We start from the raw sequence: 24,192 nt of genomic DNA, 5'->3' as shown, positions 1-24,192 counted from the left end.
CTTTTTAAACTCAACAAGCTTTTTCTTCCAAGGTCTGACATCACAGATTTTTGCACCCACGCTGCCGATGTCGCGTGCTCTCTATCCCTAATAGAGGACTGATTACGATGATAACATGCGCTATCTGCAGGCACGCGAGAGCCAACGTACCGGCTGGCCCGAATACAGGGTTTGAATGCACGGGAGCTTTGCCCGAATATGCACACCAAAGGTTCGATGTTGACAGGTGCGTACTAGGGGGCTAGGCGAGGACGGGAAGCATCGTATTCTCGGGAAGAGTTGGAGTAATAGCAGCAAATTGGTCATGTTCGCTCATTATTATTTAATCAGCTTTAACCATACTTCAAGCTTGCTCTTCTACTGGCAATCGCAATGTTTGATCAATAAATCATATAGGTGGCGATGTTCAACGCCATAGTTTCAGAACTTCCAAATTAGTTTACAGAAAGGCACTCCATGTTTGCCCGCTCATCATCCACTCTTTCCCTCCTTGGAATTTTGGTTTACGGCCCCCAGAGCCAATCAAGCTGATGTACAGGACGACTAAACGTCGAAAGAAGAAAGGGCCAAATGAAAGTAGGAAAATTTGGCCTCTCGGCCGCGAAATACCTTACATTTATGTGTTTGCCAATCACCAAGCATCAACACTGAATGACTCCTCAGAGAACTGTGTAGCCACAACAGTGCGGCTAGCAAATTGCCTTCCTGCGAGGGCCTTGATAGCTTTTTGAGCCGAGTCGGAATCTGCGTACTTGATGAAGATCTTGCCCACCCCTGGGTTGGCGCGTGCGCCCGTCGGTCGGGGAATTTTGACTTCGAGAATCTGGCCATACTTGCCACATTCTTCTTCAACGTCTTCCTTGATTTCTATGATGTAAAGTTAGCAACCGCTATGGTCAACAGAAAGAGATTCACGCACCTTCGTAGGTCTCACTATCCAACAGCTCGTCGTGGGTGACCATATTGAGGAGCATCACTACACGACTGACATCTTGGCCCTCACTTGCAGAGGACCCAGCCAACATGGAGATGGCGCCGACACCGCCATCCAGACCTGCTGCCTGTGTGACACCAACCGAAGCGCGTTGGACTTTGAGATTTGTGTCGCCGAGGGCGATCGTGTTTAGACCTTCTATGACCTGGCCCATAGTGTCCGTTTGCACGTACTCGCAGAAGGCAACCCCCTAAATGTGTTAGTCGAGATGCAGATTATGTATGCAAAAAGAGCTTACCCTGCTTTGATCAGAACTTGTGTCCTTCACCATTATGAATGACTTCAAGGGACCGAATGCTTCGAGAAGCTCCCTGATCTGAGCGTCATCAACGTAAGTGGGGATGTTTCCGATGCTCAATTTATTAGGACTATCCAACACAATGGATGAGATTTGGCCTTCGACATAATCGCTCTCCTCGCTGCTTGTTGGGACGATGTAATCTTTGGGTCGACGAATGGAGAGGCCTGACCTATCGGGCCCACCTGCGTCGTCCTCCATCGATATGCCATCCAATGCCAATGCCATGGTCGCATCTTCAGGCGTCTTGAATTCAAGCAAGCCATATTCTTTGTCTGATGAAAGCTGCGCAGAGACGCAGGGATCGGGACCAGACACGACATTAAGCCCATTCAGTTGCAGGTTGAAGAAACTCGAAAGAGCGTCCGAAGTAGCATTGCTCGGAAGGTTGTAGACGAAAAGCCGCTTGGCCTGCTTGGCATTTGAAGGTTGAAGTGCTGCAGCAGTCGCCGACCCTGCGGAAGGAGAGATAAACGCAGCGAGGCGTGTGGGATCCATGGGTGCAGCGCGAGGAGCGCCTGGGAGGGGAAACATGCCGGACAGCTTCGCTTGCTCGGCGGTGATATTGTCATAGCCAGATGGCTTGATGTCCCACTGAGTCATTCGGCGTTGACGCTTCTGAATTGAAGTGACATCCGTGAGATCGGGAGTTGGTTCTCGTTTCTTTGCTGGCGGAGATGCTGACTTCTTCCTGTCTCGCCCACCAAATCCTCCATCACGGTCGCCGCGATCCCTCCTGCCCCGACCACTGCGATCGTCATGGTTATCTCGATCGCGGCGACCGTAGCCGCGATCTTCGTCTCGTCGAGGATTATCGCGCCTTGAGTAAGAATCGCCCCAGTCCCGGTCATCACGGCGTTCACGTCGGGCATACGTATCTTCGCGTTCTCGTTCACGATAGTTTCGACTCGAGGAGTAAGTGTCAACTTCGTAATCGCGTCTAGAGCCGCGATGAGGTGACCTTGAACGACGGCGACGGCGCCCATCGCGGTCGTCTCGACGATCGTCTCGCGAGGACTAGGTTGTTAGTGATTGAGAAGATATGTGCTATATGTCGACAGGTACTTACATAACCACGCGATCCACCTGATCTACCAGAGTCTGTGTTTGTTAGTGAACGTCTTTCGTAACTGCGACACAAGTCAGCTGAACTTGTCCTCTATGAACAACCTACCTCTGGGATAAGCGTCACCGTTCATGTTGGCGATGGGCGTTGCTTCTTGTTTGCAGGGAGCGCGGTCGCGCAAGTGCAGCCCTGTCGCGAAAAGGTTTCGAGTCTGGTCGTGATGGACTAGAACTGTCCGTACGGATGCAACAATTCTAGAGAACGAAAAGATAATAAGAGCTGTCAATACGAGTGGAGGGGAAGTTCTGTTGGAGGAACTTCCAGATAATGTTATGCGAATGAAAGGTCGTTGCGCAACAGCCTACAGGTGCTCCCAGAAAGAGCCGACTGGTTTTTCCGACCCGCGCCAAGCTACAGCATGGAAGTGAACTTGAGCGCGTTTCCGTCTTGGAACGCTCACTGTTACCGCGGCTCAAGCGATGTTTTTACCATGCGGGTGACTGAATGGCATAAATTGCCTGTTAGTTTGACAGAACTTTGCATCAATACCAGTCTTCGTTGTGGCCAATCTTTCAGGTACTTACATGATTGATACCCCTAACTCAGCCGCTTTATCACCAAACTTAAGTTAACATTTGGTAGATGGAGAAAATCAACGGAAGACGAGTGGTCTTGCGGGCTACATGGTCGCATATTGTCGTTACGACAAGACTCTGAATATCTCCACTATCGTGCGATATTTCCCTCGACTAAACCCCCAACTCCTCCATCGTCCACCGCGACGTCTGCCGCGCAATCAGTAGAAGCCGACGAGGATGATACTCTTGCTTTCGTGAAGCACTACCTAAATCTTGGGCCAAATCTTGGACAACTCTATGAACAATGGGCATCTACAGATCCTAATTTTAGGAAACGCGCACCTAAGTTCACCGGCGTTCGGATGTTGCGACAAGACCCATGGGAGGCGCTCATTGGGTTTATCTGCAGCAGCAACAATAACATATCGAGGATATCAAGCATGGTCTCAAATCTCTGCCTTCATTACGGACCGCTTATTGGACATATTGATAATGTACCATACCATGACTTTCCTACACCTGAAGCACTTGCGGATCCCAAGGTCGAAGCGCATCTTATGAAGCTGGGCTTTGGGTATCGCGCGAAATACATATACAAGACTGCAGTGATGGTAGCCAGTAAAGGTGATGGAATTGCTTGGCTCAATGGTCTCTGCAATCCTGAACTACCTGCTTTCGGGGAAAGGATTGGGGAGGCGGGTGAACTCGTGGAAGGGGGAAGAGATGGCTACCGAAAAGCCCACGAAGAACTGCTAGCGCTTCACGGCGTCGGACCCAAAGTGGCTGACTGCGTCTGCCTCATGGGACTAGGCTGGTCTGAATCAGTGCCTGTCGATACCCATGTTTGGCAAATCGCCCAACGAGACTACCGATTTGGGAAGGGGAGGAATAGCAGTCTCACGGCAGCTACCTACACGGCCGTCGCAAATCATTTTCGCAAGCTGTGGGGCAAAGAAGCGGGCTGGGCACACTCCGTTCTATTCACCGCAGACTTGAAGGCCTTTTCCGAGCGCCTTGTAGAAAAGAAGGTGAAGGAAGAAGAAAACGTCATAAAGGAAGAGGCGGACGAGCCAACTGTTCACAATGTGCATATAAAAACGTCGACATCTCGGAAGCGAATCCAGCCAGCGTCAGGAGACAAAGAACATGATGTCATAAAGGTCGAAGAAAAGGTGGTGAGAAGAAGTAAGAGAATGAGAAACTAGAGAGCACTCGTTAGCTCTTATCTCACTTATTCCCATGCACTCATTTTCGCTTTTGGTGTATATGAGCACCTTATCTCTTCATGGTGCGTGTCTTCCGGAAACTTGGTGTACGAAAGGAGCGCAAAATTCGTTCTATCTAGATACCTGAAATGTTGTTTGATAGAGGCTGCAATTAGGCGGCTTGAAAATGTTTACCGCTCGTTCCAAGTATTCTCAGATTGAAGACCTTGCTTCAATGTGAGACTAAAGAGCCCAATAACCAAATGTTTAGGCTGCAATGCTTGTTGCAAGCATCGTGCTGTCTGCAAGACGTGCTCAATGTGCGGCAACAATCGCTCTTTGTTCCTTCTATATAACGCTCGTTCGCAAGCCAGTTGTTGTTTAGTACTTGAATTTTTATACAATGATTCTTTGCAAACATGCACCTTGTGCAACACGCCGTGATGCGACCAAACTTTCATATCATAAGGGGTAAGCAGCGTTCAATTGTCCACATTTCGTGCTTCACTATGCGAACAAATCACATTTACTTAGCCATTAGAGTCCCATTTCATTGTAATTAGCGCATCTGCTGTCAAACTACGGACCGGGAAAAGCTATAGCTGGTAGCAACTATATATATCAATCAACATAACGGAACAGTGGTTAGATGCACACGCGCGATACCTTCCGTCAAACGCATCGATAAACTTTTGTACGTGAGCAACCTAAGATATGAATACCTCCCTAGAACGGTCTATTCCGGAAGATTTGGACACAGAAGATGATTTGAAAGAAGGGGATGTCAACGAAACCAATCAATGCGGAGATAATTTCAACGAAGAAGCTGTCGACCATGACTTATCCGATAAGACTCCTTTCAACGAAAACGACAGTCATAGTCCTATAGCATTATTGGAACGGTCACGTCTTGGTCAATCTCTACTCCGTAAACTAGCCGATGACATCGAGGCGCATTGTCCTTTGCCAGTCCCCAACAAACAACCCCTCAGGGAAACAACAATTGTTCAAAAGCGTTATTCTCGATTTGAAAACCTACCGTATGAAATACGTTTCATTATATACAGCTATCTTGGCTGGCCCGAATCAGGGAGGATATGGGTTCCTCTTTGGTACGATCCAAACCTCGAGATACGCGCCCAGGCATCGAACGTCGAATTATGTCAATATGGAAGATCCATAGAGGATCTCCTGACGTTCGAATGTACGAATAGAATTACAAGTCGCCGTCTGTTCCCCCTTACAGAACCAGAGCCTGCATTGCTCTCCATCTGCACATCGATCCGAGAAGATATTCTCCGACGTAGTCTGGGAAGCATTACGGTAAAGGCCAAGTTCGAACTGAGTCATAGGAATGTTTTAAATCACAACTGTCATAACTGCAATGGCGATGATATGCCTCGACCTCCAGGCGGTAAGAAACTTTTGCGATTACCCGCCACGGTATTCAGTTATATTACTTCCATTCACCTGGATCATTCCGTCGGTTACCCATCTTTCATCGATACGGCGGCGTATGATTCTTTCCCGGGTGAGCAGAATGCATTTTTGAGGGGCCGTTGTCTTCGAGTAGTTCCAGAACATCCTCTTTACGCCAGAAGGGTATTATTGAAACAAGCAAGCACTATAAAATTTCTGTCGGTATATTGTCCCGCACTTGTCACTTTACGTCTGGAGCCGTACCTCAACATGGTTCCGTTTAGTTATCAGCAATGCACAGTGGCAGAAGAGACATTAAACCCCTTGACGATTGCACTAGAAGAACTGGTATCTGGATGCCGAAGTTTGAGAACTCTGGAAATCCCACGTTACCGGGATTTTGATCCAACAGTAGGGCTAGAGCCATTTGATCCGCGTACTTCGATTATAATCGAGCGCTTGGATCTAAATGTCCCCGAGCTCGAAAAGAAGCAATGGGCGAAGGCCTGGATTGAGAAGATTCTGGATCAATTAAACCCAGTCTGGCGCCCTACAGGTGTTACTTACTGAAAGTCATCAACTTTGTCTTTAATTTTGTTTTCGATTTTGTTTTCATTCATCGAATATACTTGATCAAGTGGCCTGTTGTACTATTTGGAAACATCGCTATGAACAGTGGGCGTACCTCAAACTGTTCAAAGATGATGGAGAACATTATCATAGTAACCCCTTCAGACATACCTTGACTTTACACTAGCCAAGTTCATATCATGTTCCTCGTGTGTATAATCACTGTTTTCCTTTCACGTATCTTCACCATTTATGACGAATGATTTGTAAAAATCAAGTAAGCTTACTTTAAAGATAAAGAACAATTAACAAAGAAGTACCCATCTCTTGATATCATTACTCATCAGTGATGAACGATGAGTGTTCGCCGTGTTAGCGTAAACATTCAATCAGTCATCGATTGTCCTATTGGCGTTGAGAACACGTCTAATTATTTGCTTATGTTGTGTAGATCTTTCAAGACCTTGTTCTTCTGGCTCTCATCGCTCCAACGCTTTCGAGGCAACTCAAATGTAGAAGTTATGCGCCCATACGACATGCCACCAAGCTGAGCAACTGGTCTTAACGTGTCTAGATTAATATTGCTAACGTCCGCGTTCGTAGCATCTTCCCTAACCCAAAACCTTGTTGCTTGGATCAGGACAATACCTGCAGCGCTCGTTCCATCTTCTGCATGGTTACCGACCTCTTTGATATCTGTAACTTTTCCTTCAACCGAGAAAATCGACTCCGCTACCCTCGATGGACGCACAGTAGTGGTTGGTGCTTCATGAAGTCCTGAGATATCCCATTCAGACACACCGTATGGAGCGTCTAAGGACGTTGCGTTAACGGCTTCAATCATGTGCTCGGAGACAGTGTTGATAACGCATTCTCCCGTCTCTTTCAAGTTCCGATACGTATCTTTGATTCTACCAGAGCGCGCGGAAAATCCTATCACGAATGTAGGAGGATCATGGTCAACGACCTGGAAGTAGCTCATTGGAGCGAGGTTTTTGACGCCATCCTTGGACATGGTGCTGACGAAACCAATGGGTCGTGGCGCAATGCCAGCTATGAGGAGACGGTAATTGTTGATCATTGGTCGATCTGACGCATAGGGATCTACTTCAACATGGCGGCTGGCAGCTTCATAGCTTCCAATGCCATCGCTGTATTGCCAATCGGGATTGGGGTGTTTGGTCACTTCGATAGATTTCTTGGAATGATCGAAATCGGGACGAGTAGATTGTGTTTGTTCAAAATTTCCAGCATTGCCTACAATCTGGTTGGTAGTCTGGTCGCTAAGTGCTTCTTTTGCACAGTTAGGGTTTGATATCGACGCGTAGTTTCGGACTGTTGATGACATTGAGCATGCTGGTCTATACCTTGTGATAAGCAACAGTAATTTTTATAAAAGGCATGTGCAACTATTCACCTTTGTATATTGTCCACTATGCTACACTTGGCATGCAGAGGTTGGGACTTGAGGATGACTGCCCGGCGTATAGCAGCGGCTGGCCCCCGATGTAACATCGCGAAATGTACAGCGCTTCAACTGTACGTATATTTGTGTAGATGAGAACGAGCTTCTCTAGTAATTGCACAATTTAATTATAAGTGCCTCGAGATGTTTTGTATAAATGCGACTCTATCTTCTCTCAATTGGATCATAAATGGGTAGAATCGGCTCAATGAAATACATTATTAATTCCCATCTTCATGCCGGAATCGGAGTTCAATTGGACCATAGGAGTAACCCCTCCAAAAGTCCATTGCGGAATACTAGAAAATCTTAGCGTGTGAAGAGTGCATCCGTAGATAGCGAGCATGACGTGTCTGGCAAACGGTCGGCTGTCTTCCCGATCTTGTCGTGTAATCGATACCCGATGAGTTAATCATTTTACTGCCTATTGTTGACTTAAGTACGTCTTGGGAACTATAGCTTTGTACCTCGTACATAGTCTAGTCTGCTAGGATCCTTCGTCTTACATGAACATAGACATTAGAAGTGATAGGTGAAAAGCTTGTTCTGAGCAACTATACTGCGTAATGATGCCTCTTTTCGTGGCGGTGGAAACGCGTGGCGAAAACGTGATAGAAAAACGTGACAGCGCGTTGCCTCTTTCTTGGCACCGAGGGTTCACTGGTGAACCATTATTCTCCAGTTCAAGCACTTCTCTCCACCCTCTTACAGCATGATTTTGTGATGATTCTCCTAGATGTTTCGAAATCCCCGCGAAAATCGTCACCTTGACCCATCCACCCCTTCACTTCCATCAGTTGGCCGCCCTCCTTCGCCACCCCGCTTCGATCGACGCCCTATTCTTCCCGCCATGACGACTAAATCCAGTTCAAAGGCCGTCCCTACAAGATCAAAGTCCAATGTTTCGAAACCACAGATGTCACAAACCACACTCGTACCTGGTAGTTGGGGGAAGAAAAGTCCAGCGAATGGCGGATTGAAGGGCAAGCCAAAGGCGGCACAGAACGGCAACATCATGGCGTTTTTCAAGAAAGCAGAGGAGCAAAACAATACTCTCTTTCTGAGAGAGCGGGGTGGAACAAATAATTCCATTGGACTGGGGGAAACGGAAGAGGATATCGGGTGGGACGATCACGTCGCCAATGGCTCGACGGATACAGCCCATGCTGGTGGAGAAAGATATAATGAAATTGCTGGAAGCAACAAGAAGCGGAAAGTGAGCGAAGACATGGCCGTCACAGCATGCTCTCCCCCGCCACCAGAAGATGGGAACGCGGCGCAACCAGTTGGTCCAATTCCCCTTACTGCTGTAGAAAGTACGAAGATTACAAAGAAGACTGGTCCTTTTCTCGATGACTCCGACTCAGAGACCGATGAAATGCCAATTAAAGGAAGAGGTACGAACACATCACCAAAACCGTCTATGCTCTCCATGGATTCTAAATCAATCGAATCGACTAGCGTAATCGACAATCAACTAGACCCTTTTGCGAAACCCGAGTGCCCATCGCTGGTGAAGATAGAGACCACATCGGGAATTGGAGAGGGAGATTTTGACGATTTTGAGGGTCTGGAAGAAGAAGAAGATCTAGAGGGTGAAGAATACGACGAGAGACGGTGGATGGAAGAGCAACAAAAGCTTGAAATGGCACAAGCTGCCCTGGAGAATGACTTTGACGACAGAGAGGTACCTGCAATGTTTCCAACCACCGACACTTCAGATTTTCAGTTCAAGGTTGAAGAAAGTGCGGCGACAACTTGCCCAATTTGCAACGCACCACTCGGAGACATGAACGAACAGGACATCCTGGTACACGTCAATGGCTGTCTGGATGGCAATACTGGGAATCCATCCATTGCCGACTCTCCGAGGAAGGAAATGACACCAACTCCGGGCAACGGTCACAAGATGTTCAAACGCCCTGATCGTCCTGCCCGTCCAGGACAAGATAACCCCTTCATGTTGGGGGAATCGAGTGTTCAGCCTAAGTCTGCCTTTTCAAGGCTTATGGCAGGCCATGCTGAGGATGCTGCATGGGCGACTGCTGCTTCGGCGGAGTCGTCAGCCCGTGGAAAGCCATTTTATGAACGTACGTGTCCGTTCTACAAGATCCTGCCAGGGTTTTACATATGTGTGGACGCTTTTCGATACGGCGCTGTGAAAGGTCAACATGCCTATTTCCTCAGCCATTTCCACAGTGACCATTACGTGGGTTTGACTAAGTCCTGGTCCCACGGTCCAATTTATTGCAGCAAAGTTACCGCGAACCTTGTTCGACAACAACTTCGCGTCGACCCAAAATGGGTAATTGATCTTGAATTTGAGAAAAAGGTGGAGATACCTGGTACCGAGGGCGTTCAAGTTACCATGATACCGGCGAATCATTGCCCAGGAAGCTCATTATTTCTGTTCGAGAAGGCGATGGGCAAGGGCAAGAACCCTAAGTTACAGCGAGTTCTTCACTGCGGTGACTTTCGCGCATGTCAAGCGCACATAGAACATCCACTTCTGAAGCCCGAAGTTATCGATTCTTTGAGTGGCCAAGGAAGGCAACAGAAACTCGACGTTTGCTACCTTGATACAACCTACCTCAACCCGAAATATGCATTTCCGCCCCAGGAGCAGGTCATACAGGCCTGCGCAGATATGTGTGTTAGTCTCAACAAGGAACGAGCAGAGGAGAGCGATGCATGGGAGCAAGTCAAACGTGACCGAGCAGGTCAAGGCATGGTCAAATTCGTTCGCAAAGACAGCCAAGCAGAGGAAACAGTGGAAGGCCGGGACGATGAAGAGGATGTGGATGCAATGAAAATAACCAAATCAGGTTCAACTAAGAAGCGCGGTCGACTCCTGGTGGTTGTGGGCACATATAGTATCGGAAAAGAGCGAATATGCATGGGCATTGCTAAAGCACTAGGAAGCAAGATATACGCGCCACCAAACAAGCAACGCATCTGCCACGCGCTTGAAGACCCGGAACTTGATGCGCTCTTAACAAATGACCCTCGAGACGCCCAGGTACACATGACTCCCTTGTTCGAAATTCGCGCCGAAACCCTTGACGACTACCTTCGTGATTACCGGGATTGCTTTTCTCGGACCGTGGGCTTCAGACCGTCTGGCTGGAACTATAGACCACCTAAGAGCAGGTTTACAGAGAGTCCAACCATACAAACAGTTTTACATTCCGAAAACTGGAAGAGTCAGTTCACTATGCAAGATCTGAATCCTCAACCGGGTAGTACAAAGCGTGCAAGTTGTTTTGGTGTACCATACAGCGAACACAGCAGTTTTCGAGAGCTGACCATGTTCTGTTGTGCCCTCCGAATCGACAAGATCATTCCAACAGTCAATGTTGGCAGTGCAAAAAGTCGCGAGAAGATGAAGTCATGGTGCGAGAAATGGGCACAGGAGAAGAAGAAAAATGGCTTGTTCAAGTTAGAAGGAGCAGGAACCTGGTAGAAAAATATAACACCGATATCCATACACCTATGCATAAGTCTTACAATAAAAAAACACCAATTCCCCACGGTCTCGCCGTTTTCGATCACACTTTGCCTGTGAGGTATCGAACGTTCTGTGGATAGCTTGGACCTCGACCCCACTGCGAGGAAGCCACATATTTCCACAGATTCCTTCCAAATTCCTCATTGTGGTTGCTTCGAGTTACCATCAATCTGCATGAACACCATCAAAACTGCAGCATATGCTGCACTGGACGCAACGACCTCAAAAGGCCGATTCACTGTCGCCAATGCCATGGAGCCCATGAAGCAAGCGAGGAAAACGGTAATGATCGTAAGTCTGATGATACTGTTGGACACGAATTCCAGCCACCACATGGGCCCGAGCAGCATGCACAATCCCAAAATGATGATGCTTCCGGTGCTGAGATTATCTAATGCAGCGTCACTGGAATAGTGTGTGTTGCCGGAGTTTGATTGATAGCTTGGGTCAGCTTTGGATTCCACCATCCGACTCAGACGGATCAATCGAGTTCGTTCTAGCAATTTGCCCAAGGGTGTTGATGGATGAGGATTGATCGATATCAAATCCGCCTTATGATTAGCAAATTTCCTCTCTGGTTCAGCAACGGCCTTTCTTTTGAGAAAGGTTTCAAGGTTTCGAATTTGTCGGTCTTCCGCTCTTGGGCGGTCTCGAATCTTGGAGAATGTCTCAACATATTGGTCTGTTCGAGAGTGAGTTGGACATCGAGGAATGCGATGCTTGAACAGATGGATGGGCTATAGAGACTTACTGTAATGATGGAGCACAGTTGTCAACTCGCACATTAGTCGGTCTCTTTCAGGCTCGTTCTTCATGTCCCAAGAGAAACTGCCGTTATTCCTCTGTCCTTCTGTGTTCTCATTGTTTGCATGTATCTGTTCAAGACGCTCCTCGATCTTTACGATGCGATTCTGCATGTACAATATAACATGTGCATTCAGACTTTGGAACCTTCTGATTACGAAGAAGTCATCGTCGGACGCCATCCATTTGCTGAATTCTTGGTAACCCTCATACTTCCAGGCCTTCTTCCTCTTCGCAGTAGCATCAGGAGTGGGATATATACTGGTATCTGGTGGCTTTGGGATGTTCTGGAGCTCAATTGGAAATGATGCTATGAATGGTGCGGCAATGCCGGAAGTCACTGGTGGTGGAAGATTCATCTCGTCCTGAAATCATGAAGGAAAGGGTTAGGAAGAGTAAGTTTCATTCCGTTTAGGAAGACTTATATCATACAAGTAGGCTGTGCAGCCTGTCCCCCCGTTCTGCGACACCATTGGAGCGGCTGCGCACTTCTCGACCCCATGTAGATACCCGAGTCCTTCAACCCATGACTGGCACAAGGCTGAGTCTCAGCCTATGGACCACCCATCATCCATGCAATCACATGCATCAGCATAGATGAATCGGTGATTAACGATAAGTGGCGCGAAGTCGTCAGTTAGGTTCGACTTGAGAACTTCCAGCCTTGTGTAAGGCATAATATTGAGCTGCAACACTGCACAAGTTCGCCTGTCGCCTGATTGAATGCAGCTGAACACTACATAAGAGAGGTGTGTCCCAGCCTGAATCGCTGCCTCGTCTCATCCCACCAAGTGTCAGCCTCATTCCATTGCTGCTATCCTATATTATACTGCCACTTTGCAATCCGGTGTCTGAAGTAAAGCAACCGGTCAAGCCACATTCATCACAATGGAGCCTCTACGGAAATGGAAAAGAACCAGGGATGTTATCAGAGCTACGCAACAAATCGCAAGAAAGGGCGATGAATCACTTCATCCTGACTATATTGACGCCGAAGAGCCACCCGAGGACGACTTCGATCCAAGACCGTATGGACCGCAACAAGGTAATGCGTACAATTCCCAGCAAGGCTATCAGAACCATCCACAAAATGTGCAACACGCACAGTATCCAAACAACCCCGGCCCCTACGGAGGTGCGCATCAAAACCAGGCCTTTCCATACAATCAACAGCCATACCAAAACGCGCAATGGGCCTCTCAGACAGCGCATCAAAATCCCGTACATCATCAGCAGTCTGCATACGCGGGCCATCCGTCCTATAACCAGGTGCCACAGAATCATGGAACACAGTATGGCCGGCCATCATTCGATTCGAATCCCGGCTCCAATGGCCAACAGTACGACTACAACCAGAACCCGAGCCAGCCAGGTTCATCTCCCCCAATGCCTCAAAACTTCTCATCTCCGCCCTATCAGCAGAGTCCACCACCACTTCATTCAGCGTGGTCCGACCCCAACGTACCACAATCCTCTCCACCAAACCCTCCAGAGCGTGCTTTGACTTATCCACCTCCGGATCGAGAATCCAGTCCCTCTCTGCCAAGTCAGCGGACTTGGACAATGCCAGTAGGTGGTACGTGGTGTGTGCACAATAATTACGTTGACGGGTAGGTGTCCCTCATTTTTGAACATGACACGGGATCATTCTGACTTGGAGTTAGGGTGTCCAAATGCCCCCACTGTTACGGATAACCATATCTCTTTTCGAGACGTAGAGATTCACGAGTGAAGTGAAGCGATCATTCATACCTAAGAGTGTGCATATTTGATTGCGTCATTATTTGAGGAAAGATGCTGAGCCACGTATGCCTTGCCATTGCTATTGGAGGAGATTCAAAATTGATATACACGAACATGCAGAGGGACGTCGAAAAGTACCTTGAATCAAAATTGGCAAGGGCATATCTTTCGGTCATATCATATATCTGGATTTTCTTTTGTTTCTTTGAACCCTTTCAATTGCTTCGGCAACATATACCATTTACGGAGGCATAGCTACTGGAGCGTCGGCGTGCAGGTCCTCATGATTTCGGGTTTCTCATTGAAATTTCAATTGAAGAAGTTCACCGGAGAAGTTTCGAATACTTTATTCCATATTTCCGTTGTAATGAGAGAGTCTATAAATTGCTCATGAGTCTTCCCATATTAATGTATGCCCAAAAAGAACAATATCCATTGATCAAATATAGTTAGCGTCGGAATGCGTGTGCCTAGCATCGGATTAAATGCAACCATGATCATCGCCCCACGTTTGTTTGCTCTCCGATTAGATTACATCAACTTGTACAAACAACTGTCTCCATGCCTCCATCACACTTCACTTCGTGCATTCGAATCGCCAGTACGTGGATCAGGCCACCTACTGCTCGACTGATCTCACCAATTCCCAGCATATCATCCATTGCGTCTTCCAGCAACTAGACTGCGATCCTCTCTATCTGTTCCCAATCCCAGTGCGAACAGCTCAAGAAGACTTCACATCACCCCGAAACGCTTCAACATGTCAGACTTTGCGGCCTACACTGCTAATGGTGCAAAGACTGCTACGCAGCAAGAACCCATAATCAATGGCAATGCATGGGACACTCAGACCAACCCCGCGGCCTTCGATTTCCGTTCCGATGTCACCACCAAGCCAACTGCTTCCATGCTGGCCGCTATCCAGCAATGCACTCTTCTTGACGACGTTTTCATGGAGGACCCAACAACGCAATCACTAGAGAAATTCATTGCGGACCTCACCGGCCACGAATCTGCATTGTTGGTGCTATCGGGCACGATGGGCAATCAAGTCGCATTACGCGCGCACCTCACCACACCACCCCACGCCGTTCTGTGCGATAGGAGAGGACATATTATAAATTATGAAGCTGGAGGCGTGGCAACGTTGAGCCAGGCAATGGTCCAGCCTCTCGACCCCAAGAACGGCGCATACTTGACCCTCGAGGAGATCCAGGAACATGCCGTGATCTCTGATGACGTGCATGCATGCCCTACCCGCGTTATAGAGCTTGAGAATACACTAAACGGCGCCCTCATGCCTCTGTCAGAAGTCCAGAGGATCTCAAGGTGGGCGCGGGAGAATGGCATCATCGTACACTTGGACGGTGCTCGGCTTTGGGAGGCCGTCGCTGCGGGTGCTGGTACACTCAAAGAGTTCTGTCAAGAGGTAGACAGTGTGAGTCTGTGCTTCAGCAAGGGCCTTGGTGCTCCCATCGGCTCGATCATTGTAGGATCTTCCGAGTTCATCAAGCGTTCGCGCTGGATCCGAAAGTCCATCGGAGGAGGCTTGCGTCAAGCTGGTGTTGTCGCTGCGCCCGCTCGTGTAGCAGTTGAGGAGACCTTCCTTGGTGGTAAACTTGCACAGACACATATCAAGGCTAAGAAGCTCGAGAAGGCTTGGGCTGACTTGGGCGGCCGAGCGAAATACCCGGTAGATACCAACATGGTCTGGTTGGAGGCTGATGGGGTCACCATCAGCGATCCCCGATGGACGGAGCTCGGGCAGAAGTATGGTCTTAGGATGATGGGTGGGCGATTAGTCGTGCACTATCAGATCACCGATGAAGCCATTGAGAGGGCTATTCAGGTCTTCAAGGAGATTGTCACAGGGGAACAAGGTAGCTTCAGAAGCAAGGACGCCGAGTTCAACAATGAGGACATGGCCCTCAAAGGAAAGGGTGTTGAGTAGTCTAAATGAATTATACTACCTGATATGAAACTTGTTCAAAAGACATCTTTTCTGGTGCCACGTTGTCATAGTTCACTACAAAGCGATAAGATTTTGGATAATCCACCAGGCATGTCGCCACAATGGGGAGGCAGAGCTGGAAGCAGATGGTTCACCCTGGTGGTGAAGCTACGGGCCACAAAGAATGGCCTTATACATTGTACCATCTTACTAGTCATATTCAGCATGATATCACTGGGAGAGATGCCTCCAGAGAATAAGCAACTCCCTGAGGTACACCACGCGCAAAGACATATAAGCCCATAGGGTAAACGTTGTGAATAATTTATTTTGTACAAGAAAGTATGTCGGAGTAATAATATATACAAGAATGTTCTCTACTGAACTCTACTCAACGGTTCGAGTGTGCATTTACAAGCACTGCGAGTAGTAGTCGTTGTGCTTCACGCATTTCAGATCAGCCTGGCAGAGGGTAGTACCCTTCCATCCGTTGCCACCACTAGAATATTGTTAGTCGAAGAGTACATAGATGTTTGATCTGAGTTACTACTTACCACTGGTAGTACTTGGCTGCGGCGGAGAGGCCTGTTGTGCCGCTAGGGGCAGGGACAGCGATGACGGAGGTAGTGTTGAAGCCAGAGGGAGAAGGAACAGCAACGACGGAGGTGGTGTTAAAGCCCAGGGCAGTGGAAGTCACAAAAGTGGATGGGAGTCCAGGCAAAGAGGTGATAGGAGCAAGTGTTGCTGGAGGCTGGGTAGCTGAGGGTGCAGTGGCCGTAGCATTGGCTGAAGGCGCTGCAGTAGACTGAGGAAGGGCGACGAGGCTGGAAGATGAAGGGGCGTCGACAACTGGAGAAGATGAAGGGGCTTCGGCAACTGGAGAAGATGAAGGGGCTTCGGCAACTGGAGAAGATGAAGGGACAGGCACAGGCACAGCAGAGCTGACGGGTTTGCCAGATCCAGATCCACCGCAAGTGGCAACGGGACCACCTGGGGCAGTGTAGTTGGTAGGATCGAAGCCGTTATAGACGTTGGGGATGTAGATGTTGGGGTCCTCCGCCTTGTATGCACCGGGAAGGGAGATGGTTGGGCCACAAGATCCCTCACTGCCTGTACCAGTGATCTTCAACTGGGCGCAGCCAATGTAGAACTGGCCGCCATTGAGGTTCTGAGATGCGTGAAGACCGAGCATTTCGGATCGAAGCTATTCATCGTTCGATTAGCAGATGTTCAAGTGAGATGCATTCATTGTCAAAGGGCTCCCTTACCAGATACTCTCCGCTTGCCAGACCAGTGGGGAGCTTGAATTCATGGGTCATGTCGTTCGCACCCATGATCTCGTTCGCCCACTTTCCATCAACATAGTCAAGCTCGTCAATCTTGAACCATCCAGCACCGACACCAGTGGCCTGGGAAGCATCGTCGACGGGACCGAAGAGGAAATGGGTGATGGGTCCTGGATGGCCAGACTGGTCCCACTTGACCTTTATAGTGTCGCCCTCGTTGGCGGGGACAGTGATAACGCCGGAGGGCACCTTGTTGCCGCCGACATTGCATGCCATAGCATCGCTGGTAACATCCTCAACTGGGCTGTTGGAAGGGGGCATACGAATGCCAGTGTCTACACCGGGAGACACGCCATTGACCCAGAACTGGTGGAAGTTCTGATGAGCCGAAACGGCTGCAATGAGAGAGGAAGCAATGATTGACTTGGAGAACATTTTGAGATTGTAGATATGTAGTGATCACAGATCACTATTTTGGTAAAAGGATTTTGGAAAAGAATGAATGTTTGAATGAATGAATCAAGTAAAGAATGAATGAACAATCACAACGAGAGAAAGTAGGTCTGGCCTGCGTGAAGAAACAAAATCGACAACATGGCGCTCAAGAGTATTTAAACTGCATCATCTGCTTCCATCAAGACTCCTCTCATCTAAACAACGATTCAGTGATGCATGCAATAGATTCGATAACTGGGGTTAGGCCCGGTTCAAATTACACAAACGGTGAAGCGAGGCGATAGTGCGAAAGCGGTCGTTTCGAAACTCAGCTTTGACCTACATTGGCATAAGCAAACCGCACGATTTCTGATGTTTCATGTATCAAACACGTTCAAGCGATGGTTTGGCGCGCGCCATAGCCGTAGGTTGACATCGGGCGACGGGCGGTTAGAGAACAAATACCAGGTCATCGGGACGCTAGACTATCGTTCGTTCATGGAAATTTGTCTTTCCGTTTGGTATCACGATAGTCATGTTTGAGCTTGGCTCTCGGGACAAATTCCTTGGGAACCAGGTAGGATCAGTCAAATGCAGCTTTGCGCGATTCGAGCCTGTCAAGGGTTGATGGATTTCAGAGGTGAGGCCTAGTTGCGGCCACAGTTGAACACGTCTACATTGAATCTTAAGATATGACTGTTACCGTTCTTGTATGATTTGGTAGTTGCGCCCTATTATTATAAGCTTGATTCATTCAGGAACCTACGATCGCTGACTTCTTCCTTATCTCTTCTACAGGCCTAGGATGTGTTCAAGGAATTCTGGACAGGGGTCATTAATCTAAGCCTTCACATCCCAGGAGCCGCTATCCGTGCCCCTGAGTGTTTCTCTGACAATATTTCTGGAAATTCTTTATCTTGTCAAACAACTGACTAGAGAAACCCGATGGCCAAGTACTTAAATTCATGCAATGCTCAGAGCAATTCAGCATTCTTGCTGCGTCATTTGGATACGAGTTTTTTTCGTATAGCTTCGCGTCAACAGGAGCTATGTAATTGAAAACCTTTCATCATTTAACGATCTTTTATACTGGTTCGCTTGTCGCCTCGACGGTGATGCGATGCTGTCAGTATCTTTGCGATCTTGGTTTCCCTGTTTCTGACAAACTAGAGAAGAAAGTGCATTGCGCTCGCTTCCTCATCGATTGAAGTGCATAGCAACTCGAAGTTTAGAAACAGCATTAGGACGGGACAGTTTTATATCACTGAGCTCTTGCTATTTTGTTATTTTTACTTAAGGAGATGCGAAAGTGCATGTGATCGACATCTTCCTGGCGAATTCAATTGTGGTAAATAAGTAAGAGGTCATTAATTAGTGTGTGAAGGTCGGTCGCAGTTGAAGCATCAACCTTACTGGAACTTTCACGGTTAATGACATTTCAATCTCGGAGTTGACCGCTCTTTACAGGCAAATTGAACGCTCGAGACCCTTGAAGCAAAAAATGCTCTTTGCACATAAAAATACTACAAAGCAGGAGGTTTCTTTTAGGAAGGCGCTTTCCTAGTAGTTTATTTGTATAACAATTGACCAATCGCTCGCGAAAGAACAAGCCAATATCGTATTCAAGAGGTGGCTACCAGGGGTATGGCGTTGGGTTCCTTGCGTCTTACAGTGTTATAGAAAAGCAGCGCTCACCCAACTGATGACAGAAGCTTGTCCTTATCTTCAATAGTCAGAAGATCTGGCACTGTGTTGGACTTTTCTTTTGGAACACCTTTGTGCAAAGCGGCCATTATGCGTCTATATTGCGCGTTCACCCTGTGCACATCTGTCCTAGGAGTCTTCGGACAGGCTCGTGCCGAACCCGCAAACCGGAACGCCACCCAAGCGCTCCTCGACAATGGTGTAGCAAGCTCTATAATCTCATCGTTAACGGAACAATTGAACAAGAAATCACCCTCCACATGCTCAGTCGCTGTATGTACAACAATTGGCAATAATGGAATTTATCTGACATTAGCATGACTAGTGCAATACACTCAAAGCAGTATTCGGTAGCGACGACGTTCTCCTCCAGGATGAAGCTCAGTACAAATATCTCTCATCTGCATATTGGTCACAGCAACAAGCCTTGGTGACACCTATCTGTATCTTTACTCCATCCAAAGCTATTGACGTTTCCACACTAGTGCTCATTTCGCAACTTTCACAGTGTCCATTCGCGGTTAAGAGCGGTGGACATGCTGCTTTTAGCGGAGCTTCGAATATCGAAGACGGCATCACTGTTGTGCTTGAGAAGATGAAAAATATTGAGCTATCAAAGGATAAAAAGACAGCTGCAATTGGTCCTGGCAATATTTGGTATGATGTGTACACCACACTCGAGTCTCATAATTTGGCTGTAATCGGTGGACGCGTAAGTTCTGTGAATGAGGGTTGCATTGCTGAAATTGACGTATAATAGGTGGCTGCTATTGGAGTTGGGGGCTTGACACTTGGAGGTGGTATTTCATTCTTCTCCAATATTCATGGCTGGGCCTGTGACAGCGTTGTGTCCTTCGAGGTAGTCACAGCTTCAGGCGTTGTGCTAGATGTCAGTGCTGCGAAGCATTCGGACCTATTCTGGGCCCTCCGTGGCGGAGGAAACAACTTCGGCATCGTCACCAAATTCACACTGAAGACGTTTCCCCAGGGCCAAATGTGGGGTGGGGGAAAACAAATACTCGAGCCTGGATTTCCTGCTGTCATCAAAGCCTTCTACAATCTGGGGATGAATGCTGCTAGCGATCCGAACGCTGGCCAAATTCTCTCCTTTGCCTATGTCCAAAACACCCGAATCGCAAGTGCTGACTTGCAGTATGCGAACCCCATAGCGAACGCTGCAATCCTGGCCGAATATATGGCAATTCCCTCTATCGGTGACACTACGAAGGTCCGCTCGCTGGCCGACCTGACCGTGCAGTTCAATTCATCCAACCCGAGTGGTCTTCGAGAGACGTATTGGGCCGCAACATTCAAGCTTGATGAGGACATGACTACCTTTATCAAAGATATCTTCTTCGAAGAAATCTCTCTGATTGCAGATGCATCAGCACTCATTCCTGCAGCCACTCTTCAAGTAATCACCACACCGCAGTTAGAGAATATGGAACGCAATGGGGGCAATGCTTTAGGTCTCAGCGCGAAGTCAGGGCCCTTCATCCTCCTGAATCTGAACAATATGTGGGCTGAAGCCGGGGATGACGCCAGAGTTTTGAAGGCAAATGCCAACATCATCCAGCGCACCGTTGCGGAGGCAAAGCGAAGGAACCTACACCATGAATACATCTACATGAACTACGCCAGCCAGTTCCAGGCCGTCATCCCCAGTTATGGCGCCGAGAACCAACGGAAACTAAAAGCTATCGCCCGCAAATACGATCCTACGGAGGTGTTTCAACGTTGGCAGCCTGGCTACTTCAAGCTAGATGGGTCACCTAGTATACTGTCATGATATGAAAATGTGGCTTTGAGTGTGTACATAGGTATGTATCTATGAATTAACAATTGGCCCAACAGTGCCCGATGATGAAGTATCAATGGTGTACTATCAATATCGCAAATGACCTAGAACCTGGAAGACCAATTTCAAAGCAACACACAATTTATCAAATGAAGCAACTTATTACCACAAGTTGTCACAATGGACACAACTAACCATTGATTGCGAAACTATGATAGTGAGAATGGGCCGTATCGGATGGAACTAATCCTACAGCCGGGCGCCGCATCCATGTGTCAGCTATTTCAGACGTACTTGTGCCGCTATGTCGATTTGGTAGGTTCCGCATGCCCGATTTGGCATGTTGTCGATCATTGTGCAGCGAATGGTACAATGTGACTCGAATTCCTCGAGTCTTGAAGCAACACATACACTAGTGATGTACCCCACACCAGCCGGACACATTGTTCCGGAATAGTAGAAATATCCAGGCAATGGTCACCACAAGTACAGACGAGACAGAGGAGACAAACCCAAAGTCTGTTGAGTCCTGGCAGTAGTCCTTCACTATGGCGACCACAGTAAGTTTGCACTTCTAAATTTGCGTTTCTTATGCTAACCTACGTGGACCACAACCTTTGAACAATATGACTATAAACAACCCGCCAATGGTAGCAAGCAAAATGCTCTAACCGGACAATCACTGGTAGGGAACTTCCAATGGAAAGGTACGCCTATACTGCATGTTCGATGCCCGATTTATTTTCAAACTAACAATGTCAAGATGTTCTCATCCCCGATAACGTGGGCCGTGGTACAGTGAAATGGTGGTATCAACGACGGACATTGATCCAATATGCCGCCATGGCCAGCGCTGGCTTGTATACCTTCTATACTTCCTCATCGCCATCTTTGCGAGCCGCCGGGCTTGGGCTTTTGTTTCCTGGAGCCGGTCTGATTAGCGTCTGCACAATTCCATCGATCCTCGCGTTCATCATCTCAACGGCAGCGATTCCCGCATGCCTGTTTGCCTGGTTCGGTGCTGGTGGAGTTGCTTTCCCGATGTTCTTGTGGGCATCGACGACAGCCCTCGCTGCTTTCTTGGCTAAAGAATCATTACTGGAAATTGCAGCCCCCCTTTGGACCGCCATCTGTGTTGTCGGCATTGCCTACATAACCCAGACCACCAGCACTGCCAACAAGGAAGCCAGCCAAAAACGCGAAGAAAGGAACAAATATCTGGTTGAGTCGGTACAGAAGAGCCAAGCTAGTGCTAAACTTCCACAGCCAGGTTCTCGCGAACTGTCTCTCCGAAACCTGAGGTTTCTACAATGGGAGATTGAACTTGGCCTTGCAGGAAAAGATGATTTCTCACATCACGATATTATCGACCAGTTCCAGACGTCAGCTATACGATACCAACTCTACGGTGCCCAGAACGATCTTGGTGTCTATCAATTCGCATACGCTCCCAACTTCCACGGATATCTCAGTCAAGCACAAAGAAACTGCATCGAGAAGTCTCTCACAGAAAAGGTCGTTGGCTTTTGGAAATGGGAATCGATGTGGGGCAAATTCAATGCTCACGACTGGGACCCATGTGTCAAGGATAACATCATGGTCTCAGGCTATGTTGCACAAGCTGTGGGCATCTACCAATCCAACACCGGTGACGAGCGGTACATGAAGCCTGGGAGCCTCACATTCCACGTTAGCAAGAATGGTATCTACGAATATGACTTCCGCAAGATCGCTGTGGCTCTTGAGAGGAACTTCAAGGAAGCGGCATACTGCCTATTCCCTTGCGAACCGAACTGGATCTACACCATGTGCAAGTAAGTAATGCTCATATCTTGCACAGGATCTTGAACTGATTGAATATAGCCTCGTCGGTATTAGTGGCATGATTTTGGCCGATCGTCTCATGGATATGCCTTACGCTAGACAAGTGAAACAGCGATTTGAGAATGCACTGGAAGAGGAGTTCACCACCCAAGACGGCACGATCCTTCCTATTCGCAGTGAGCTGACGGGCTTCACGGTAAGTCTAGATGATCATGTTCTTAACAAATATACTAATTAGAACACTAAGATTCCCGGTCTTGCGGGCGCGCTCGCTGACGGAGTAAACTCGATCCTCTGCGCTGCCTATCTCCCACATATCGCTCACCGAAACTGGGCATTCACGAAGAATGAGTCAATCAAATTCAACAAGAAAGGCGAGATTGAACTTCAGAACCTCGTTGGCGCCGACAAGATTGATGCTGGTAACTACAAGGCTGGGGAGGGTTCTATTAGAGCCACATTTGCCGCATCTGCTACTGAGTTCGGCGATGAAAAGATTGCCAAGGAGTTGCTCAGACAATTGGATGAGGAATACCACCCTGTCATGGAGACGAAGACCGGTGCTCTGAAGAATAGAGGCCTGAGCACATTGAGTCAAGGTGCTGCTACCCGAGCCAGAATTGGAGGATTCCAAGATTGGGTGAACATGATCACAAAGGGACCAGAGGAAAGCACAAAGCGAGGACCAATCCTGGATAAGGTTTCATATCCTGAAGTTCTTGTTGCGAAGTGCTACTCGCACGATGGTGTTGGGTTAGATATCGTCCTCTATCCTGGTCGTGATGCTGGCACATTCGACCTTGGCTTTACGAGATTGAGGCCTGGTAGCAAGTACTCTCTTGGAGGTCAGACCAAGGTTGCAGGCAGAGACGGTACTGCGGACTTTGCAGTCAAGGTAGATGGGCGTACACAGCTGGAGCTTACGCTTCAGAAATAGGTCTGAGAAGAAATCAAAGAAGAGCCCGATTGAAACCAATATCATTTTTCTTAGCATCTACTGAATCTACATTATCGAAAATTCAACAGTCTCTGCATTACACTCGTCGTATAGACCTAAGGTCGTAAAATGTTGTTCTAAGGGCCTCTGACGGCCCAAAGGAACTGCCATGCTCTATGAATCAGATTTTGATGACACCTCGCGACTAGCTACCCTTGGGATCTCTTGATCTCTCCACGACTCCCCCACCGGTTATGCATTTCCCCGCAAAACTACGAGGATGTGTGATCCATAATTGCTAGGTACCCCGCATTTGAGTCAGTATTTCCCTTCACAGGCATTGTGTGTGAAATTAGTGACTCAACCTGGAGAGGATCTTGTCTAGTCGAACAAACAGAAAGCACTTAGCATGAACGCAACGATCAAAGTCCAGAAACACCTTATTCTACAAGAACGGGGTAGGATATTAAAAATGTTTCCTAGCTGGATCACCATAACCAACAAGTCCTTGGATACAGCTGTAATAATAATTTTTAACTCCAATATACAATGATGACGAGATTGAGACAATCACAGTACTTTCCCAGCACTGCCACAAAGAGAATCG

The 24,192-nt window shown here is 47.9% G+C and overlaps 11 protein-coding genes across 11 annotated transcripts; 7 read left to right on the top strand and 4 right to left on the bottom strand.

Annotated features, from left to right (window-relative positions):
* Positions 1-296: 296 nt before the first annotated feature.
* BU24DRAFT_448271 (uncharacterized protein) lies at positions 297-2,589 on the bottom strand. The gene is made up of 5 exons (XM_033530872.1): positions 2,467-2,589; positions 2,362-2,393; positions 1,233-2,309; positions 920-1,184; positions 297-867 (listed from the first exon to the last, which is right to left on the bottom strand). The coding sequence occupies exons 1-5, from the start codon at positions 2,489-2,491 to the stop codon at positions 632-634; spliced, it is 1,635 nt and encodes a 544-aa protein (XP_033388219.1). The 5' UTR covers positions 2,492-2,589; the 3' UTR covers positions 297-631.
* Positions 2,590-2,812: 223 nt separating this feature from the next.
* Positions 2,813-4,546, top strand: BU24DRAFT_439821 (DNA glycosylase). The gene is made up of 2 exons (XM_033530331.1): positions 2,813-2,934; positions 3,001-4,546. The coding sequence occupies exons 1-2, from the start codon at positions 2,849-2,851 to the stop codon at positions 4,139-4,141; spliced, it is 1,227 nt and encodes a 408-aa protein (XP_033388218.1). The 5' UTR covers positions 2,813-2,848; the 3' UTR covers positions 4,142-4,546.
* Positions 4,547-4,560: 14 nt separating this feature from the next.
* On the top strand, positions 4,561-6,130 carry BU24DRAFT_406493 (uncharacterized protein; the record flags this gene model as incomplete). Its single annotated transcript, XM_033525767.1, has 2 exons — positions 4,561-4,612; positions 4,872-6,130. The coding sequence occupies 2 exons, from the start codon at positions 4,561-4,563 to the stop codon at positions 6,128-6,130; spliced, it is 1,311 nt and encodes a 436-aa protein (XP_033388217.1).
* A 206-nt stretch (positions 6,131-6,336) lies between these two features.
* Positions 6,337-7,769, bottom strand: BU24DRAFT_128332 (uncharacterized protein). The gene is made up of 2 exons (XM_033520987.1): positions 7,548-7,769; positions 6,337-7,491 (listed from the first exon to the last, which is right to left on the bottom strand). The coding sequence occupies exons 1-2, from the start codon at positions 7,643-7,645 to the stop codon at positions 6,561-6,563; spliced, it is 1,029 nt and encodes a 342-aa protein (XP_033388216.1). The 5' UTR covers positions 7,646-7,769; the 3' UTR covers positions 6,337-6,560.
* A 562-nt stretch (positions 7,770-8,331) lies between these two features.
* Positions 8,332-11,058, top strand: BU24DRAFT_342723 (DNA cross-link repair protein pso2/snm1; the record flags this gene model as incomplete). Its single annotated transcript, XM_033523327.1, has 2 exons — positions 8,332-10,392; positions 10,435-11,058. 2 exons carry the CDS (start codon positions 8,332-8,334, stop codon positions 11,056-11,058), a joined length of 2,685 nt encoding a protein of 894 aa, XP_033388215.1.
* A 92-nt stretch (positions 11,059-11,150) lies between these two features.
* On the bottom strand, positions 11,151-12,564 carry BU24DRAFT_128329 (uncharacterized protein). The gene is made up of 3 exons (XM_033520986.1): positions 12,340-12,564; positions 11,855-12,272; positions 11,151-11,785 (listed from the first exon to the last, which is right to left on the bottom strand). The coding sequence occupies exons 2-3, from the start codon at positions 12,264-12,266 to the stop codon at positions 11,244-11,246; spliced, it is 954 nt and encodes a 317-aa protein (XP_033388214.1). The 5' UTR covers positions 12,267-12,272; positions 12,340-12,564; the 3' UTR covers positions 11,151-11,243.
* Positions 12,441-13,611, top strand: BU24DRAFT_128289 (uncharacterized protein). The gene has a single exon (XM_033520983.1). The coding sequence runs from the start codon at positions 12,796-12,798 to the stop codon at positions 13,519-13,521; it is 726 nt and encodes a 241-aa protein (XP_033388213.1). The 5' UTR covers positions 12,441-12,795; the 3' UTR covers positions 13,522-13,611.
* A 447-nt stretch (positions 13,612-14,058) lies between these two features.
* BU24DRAFT_128291 (uncharacterized protein) lies at positions 14,059-15,807 on the top strand. The gene is made up of 2 exons (XM_033520984.1): positions 14,059-14,251; positions 14,301-15,807. Exons 1-2 carry the CDS (start codon positions 14,212-14,214, stop codon positions 15,599-15,601), a joined length of 1,341 nt encoding a protein of 446 aa, XP_033388212.1. The 5' UTR covers positions 14,059-14,211; the 3' UTR covers positions 15,602-15,807.
* A 152-nt stretch (positions 15,808-15,959) lies between these two features.
* On the bottom strand, positions 15,960-17,644 carry BU24DRAFT_128304 (carbohydrate-binding module family 1 protein). The gene is made up of 3 exons (XM_033520985.1): positions 16,870-17,644; positions 16,156-16,805; positions 15,960-16,100 (listed from the first exon to the last, which is right to left on the bottom strand). Exons 1-3 carry the CDS (start codon positions 17,320-17,322, stop codon positions 16,013-16,015), a joined length of 1,191 nt encoding a protein of 396 aa, XP_033388211.1. The 5' UTR covers positions 17,323-17,644; the 3' UTR covers positions 15,960-16,012.
* Positions 17,645-19,116: 1,472 nt separating this feature from the next.
* Positions 19,117-20,828, top strand: BU24DRAFT_448264 (FAD-binding domain-containing protein; the record flags this gene model as incomplete). Its single annotated transcript, XM_033530871.1, has 3 exons — positions 19,117-19,299; positions 19,352-19,738; positions 19,787-20,828. 3 exons carry the CDS (start codon positions 19,117-19,119, stop codon positions 20,813-20,815), a joined length of 1,599 nt encoding a protein of 532 aa, XP_033388210.1. The 3' UTR covers positions 20,816-20,828.
* Positions 20,829-21,128: 300 nt separating this feature from the next.
* BU24DRAFT_448263 (uncharacterized protein) lies at positions 21,129-23,585 on the top strand (the record flags this gene model as incomplete). The annotated part of the gene is made up of 6 exons (XM_033530870.1): positions 21,129-21,139; positions 21,241-21,384; positions 21,479-21,531; positions 21,588-22,638; positions 22,688-22,844; positions 22,887-23,585. The coding sequence occupies 6 exons, from the start codon at positions 21,129-21,131 to the stop codon at positions 23,583-23,585; spliced, it is 2,115 nt and encodes a 704-aa protein (XP_033388209.1).
* Between the last annotated feature and the right edge of the window lie 607 nt (positions 23,586-24,192).

The sequence above is a fragment of the Aaosphaeria arxii genome (assembly GCF_010015735.1).
Source record: "Aaosphaeria arxii CBS 175.79 unplaced genomic scaffold BU24scaffold_2, whole genome shotgun sequence".
Lineage (NCBI taxonomy): Eukaryota > Fungi > Ascomycota > Dothideomycetes > Pleosporales > Aaosphaeria > Aaosphaeria arxii.
This window is presented reverse-complemented; position numbering and strand designations above follow the sequence as displayed.